The sequence below is a fragment of the Pavona decussata genome, unplaced genomic scaffold, assembly GCF_977016875.1.
Source record: "Pavona decussata unplaced genomic scaffold, jaPavDecu1.1 SCAFFOLD_254, whole genome shotgun sequence".
NCBI classification, from domain to species: Eukaryota; Metazoa; Cnidaria; class Anthozoa; order Scleractinia; family Agariciidae; genus Pavona; species Pavona decussata.
This window is the reverse complement of record NW_028145657.1, coordinates 797501-802500: the sequence shown is the minus strand read 5'-3', so window position 1 is coordinate 802500 and position 5000 is coordinate 797501. Positions and strand designations below refer to the sequence as shown.

General features: G+C 34.1%; 1 protein-coding gene across 1 annotated transcript in view; it reads left to right on the top strand.

The window, feature by feature from the left end:
- LOC146456449 (uncharacterized) overlaps positions 1-5000 on the top strand; it is a 19622-nt gene that overhangs the window by 698 nt on the left and 13924 nt on the right. The window contains exon 2 of the mRNA XM_085092836.1: positions 4569-4943. Coding sequence (XP_084948962.1) covers positions 4569-4943 — 375 coding nt within the window. The remainder of the gene's footprint in view (positions 1-4568; positions 4944-5000) is intronic.

Sequence of the window (5000 nt, the reverse complement as noted above, 5' to 3'; positions counted from 1 at the left end):
TCCTTAATAACTAGATACCCTACCGTCAGATATTCACATAGAATGTACACGAGAACACTCATTCAAACCTTTTTAGAGTGTTCATTTGATATCAAGAGGTTTAAAACATTCCTGTAGTGCACGTGCGTAGTACGTTAAATATGCGTACGTACATGTAGATGGGCACAGTTTGATTCACTTTGTTATTGACTCAAGGATCGAGCTAGGAATTCTAAGAAAATTGCCACAAAAGTCTCAATTAGAATGTCCTGTGATTTTTTGATACTGTTTTGAAACCTCAATAGCAAAATGCATTGACACCCTTTATTAATAATTAATAACTAACTTTACATACAAATTTAAGACAAGACCTACCTAAAATAAGTGTGATTGAACTAACAACTATAAAAAATTGTACTTTAAACAAATTAATCTCGTACCTAGATCTTTCATTCTTGCCTGAGACGGTCTGGTAAAATCCATTTTAATAACGTTGTGGTGTGTCAGGAATGTGACCCTTTTTTAAAGCATGACTGTGCACGCATGCTAAACATTTGCAGCAAAAAAGATTTTGCTCACAAATTGCCCCAGGTGGATTTTTTTAAGATCATATTGTTACTATAAATAGAGAGATTTAGAATTACGTTAACGCCATTGAACAGCAGAACTGACCACATGTTTTTAGTTTCTCAGTAAAATTGAGTAGTTTTGTGTTAGCTTCGAAAGTCAGAATTGTTTGCACTATTCTCATCTGAGTTCTAATTTTTTTCACTGTATAACAGTCATACAAGTTACATGTAGTTGTACTTCTCAGATGTTTGTCAAGCAAATGAATTTTCACAAAAGTTTGAGTTTAGAGACAGCACTCTGAAAAATGTATGCTGGCAAAAAATTATGGTAGTTTGATGAGACTGGTTTCCTGACTATTTTACAGAAAATGGTCAGATTTTTTTATGTATATAGATATTTTTTAAGTAAAAGAAAAATCCTAGGTTTAAGTATGGCGTATAAACTGTTGGCTTATTGCCAATAAATTGACTCTCAACATGACAAAAACTGAACTTATGTTTATAATTGGATCAAGACAAAAATCAAACAGTGTATCCGTTCTCCCAGGCTTGGAAATTAATGGTACACAATTAAACAGACTGAGTCAATTTTACCATGTCTCTTGGTGTATTAATTGATGGAAATTTAACTGGAGTAATCATATCAATGCTATATCTAAAAAATCCCTTCTGGTATTGAATCTATCAAAGGAATAAGTCACTGTGTCCCTCCTTTTTTTTTCCTTTTATTTAAGTACCACACATTACTTGTAACACTAACACTGCTTAGTCAATACTAACATTATTTACAAAACTAAATTTCTAAAGGTTGATGCATGTTACACTATTTACAATATAGAACATTAGTTACGATTATAATAACTTTAAATACAACACTAATATGTTAGTTATGCTAGTTATTTTTACAATACAAAAAGTCATATAATTTTTATTTATTTACCTACATGTAGTTTTCTACAGTTTGTCACTTAAGGGAGAAAAAACAAGAGCACTGTACCGTTATAAAGTATCTAAAGCCTACAGTCTATATTTTTTTCTATTTAAATTTGTGACTGGACTCGTTCTTATTTGGCTTCGTTATTTGCCATTCTAATCGATGAACGTAGTTGATCTTATCGGTGAATATTCTAATTAAAAGAAGGATGGGTACCTTTTTGGCGACAATCATAGATATATTGCTTAGCTAAAATTACAAGATGATTTAATACAGAATGCCAGATTCCCAACAGAATATCAGTATTAGAAAGTTCCTCTAAGTCTATATTTATTTTTTTGCACCAACAAATAAAGTCCAGCTAGAAACTTGTAGTATAGGAGCACGTAATAATTAAATGTTCGCGGGATTCGTTCTCTTGTTCAAAATTTGACTGCACTGACTCCCGTTGCTGCAGAATGCTCAGCTAAGATTTGTAAACATTCTTCGTAAAAACGAGGTAGCTTAACAGGAAGTTTTTTAAGGTCAAATCTACAAGCCAAAATTAATTTTCCCCCAACTTGCTTTAAATAATGCGAAAGAATCATTATTATTTTCCTACTACTTTGTTGCGCCTCAGCAAATTTTTTGCAGCGCATGATTCCTTGAGTCCTTATAATCGATTCTAGATGCGGTGCTCTCAAGCCGCCATTTTCCTCATCACTTATCAGGACTGAGCGTTTCACTTTATCCTTTCCTTTCCAAATAAAGTTAATAAGATTTTGTTTACTTCTTTGATTATGTCTTTGTGTAATTACACACTAAGACAGCCCTATACATGATAACTGGGACCGCAAATGATTTTATGATTGGTATGTGTCTAAGAACCGTTAGGTTTCTCCAATTCCAAAAGTGCAACTTTTCTTTAATAGATTTTAAAATTTCTTTGAAATTAAGCTTTTTTCCAAAGAACCTGATTGTACGTAAAATAAACTCCTAAGATTTTTATGGCCTTTTTAACACTAATACTTCTATTTGCAGGGGTTGTTAAAGTCCCCGATATTGGATTATTGTTTTCCAAAAACATTATCTCCGTCTTTTCATAGTTGATTTTTAGGCCAGAGCACAAAGTGAAGCTGTTAACAGTGTCTAATAATACATTGAGTGAGGTATGATTTCTCAAAAAAAAACTGTCAATTCGTCAGCGAATAACTCTAACTTTATCTCTTCATTATCAACTTGTATTCCTGTAATTTCTTTGCTGACACGTTTGTTAATAGCCAAAAGTTCCAAACAAATAATAACTAAATATGGGGATAATGGATCACCTTGTCTAACACCATTACCAACTTAAAAGGGGGCTGTAATGTGAAACCATTGTTCATCACCGTAGTGGAAATGTTTTTGTAAAAAGTTTTTATCCAGCGAATCAAAGACGGACCAAAGTTAAAGATGGAAAGCACCTTAAACATGAAGCCACGATTAAACGAGTCAAAGGCTTTCTGGAAGTCTAATTAGCTACTAACATTCTGTTGATGTTGTACATTTCTGTATAATCTAGGATGTCGTCTATAGTTCTAACGGCATCGAGTATTGTTCTTCCTTTAACGTAAGCATTTTCACTGAAAATTAATGTATTATTTTAGGCAAAATCTTCTGCATTCTTGTGGCAATTGCCTTAGAGCCAATCTTGGTATCAACGTCAATCAACGAAATTGGTCTCTAGTTACTTAATATGTGTCGCTTGTCTTTACCTTTCCTGTGTTCTCCTGCAACTCTACTCAATATCTATCATGGGTTAGTCCAATCGCGCTTCTACTATTGAAGTGTTGTTTGGATTAACTGTGCCAAAACATTATCTGACAAATCACAGAGACTTCAAAACCATGCTGTCCCCATCTCTACTCATTCTAGTTATGATGCTAACGCCAACTAACTATTTAAAGAATGAGCCTGGGACAATTTAGAAACTTGAAGTCAAAAACTTGAATGGCCTCGCACCCGATTATTACTTCTTACAATTTGCGCAATTCTGATAAATTATAAGCTTGCTATTCCCTTGCTACGTGCTAACTATTACAAAAATAGCTTTGGTTATAGTGGTGCAGTCCTCTGGAACAGTCTACCCTCAGCTGCTAGGCAAGCAACATCTCTGTCTAATTTTCAACGATTGTTAAATAAATTAATTCTGACACGGCATTTGTGTAAAACAGGCTTTAATTTAGTTTACTTTTTTTTTTAATAGTTAGCAATATTTTAATTATAGAAGATTAATCTGTATTCATAGTCTTTTGTAATACATGTAAGTTGTAGCTTTTATATTAAATTGTTAATGCCTGATGTCTCTATTGTGTTAAAGATGATGATGATCAGATGATGGCAAATGTCTAGCATGACCCCTCCACCCCCTTCCCCCCGGGCCCCAAAAAAGAAAAAAAAGAAAACCCCTCACGCCTTAAGCACTTGCATGAAAATGGTCACATTTGTTTCTGGATCCATGCCTGACACATGATAAACATTCACTGTGGAAAAATAGTGTTTGTTAGAATTAAAGCCAAAAAAGATCACTTTTAAAGACAGTGCCTACCAATAAACAAGTATTTTTGTTTGGTTTTTGACTATGTGGGATTATAGCAGATCTTAGCAAGGGCTATTGAAATCCAAAAAGAAAATTGGGGGTACCCATGCATTTTTTTGAGATAATAAAGCAACAATTATTTTAAAAACCAGTAAAATACAAAGCAAAAATTGTATATAGCATTTTTTTTTTCAAATTGAAGTTTAACTATTATCTCTAAAAAATGCATGGTTGCCCCCAGTTTTCTTTTTGGATACCAAGAGCATTTGCTAATAATTATTAATTCTGCTTTCTCCGCATAGTTTTAAACCATGCAAAAATATCCCTGTGTTAGTTGGCACCTTCCATAAGGAGACCCAAGTATCTTGAGATGCGCAAATGGTATGGGCAGTAACAAAAGTAGGCACCATCCTTAATACAATGGTCTTGCATAAAACCCTTCATTTGTCCCATTAATCTGATGTAGTTTTCGAGTACAAATTTCAGATTTCTGATTTGTTGTTGAGTTCTGACATTTTTTCCATCTTAGGGCCACCAAGTCCACCACGTCACATAAGAAGGAGGATTGTGGGCGTGGTTAGCTACAAGAGACAATATTTTATATATTGGTCTACCTCAAACAGCACTGGTGGCTCACCTGTCAATTACACAGTGAAATTGTGTTTAAATGACTCACTGGCAAACCAGTTTGAAAATAACGTCTGCAAGCAAAGCAGCAGTTCAGCTTGCCGACGCACAAACATTCTTAGCACCAACAAGGAATTTTCCTGTATTTTGAGTGAAAGTGACTTTAGTAAAAATTATGGAGACTTCTATAACTACACCATTTGTGTGGTGGCTGCAAATGATGTGGGGAAAAGCGAAAGTTGTGTCCCTGCACCATATGTCAGTGACAGTGCTTCAGGTAAGAAATTTACTTCATAGTTGAAAGTTTGCATACATACATGTACATGTAACTTAA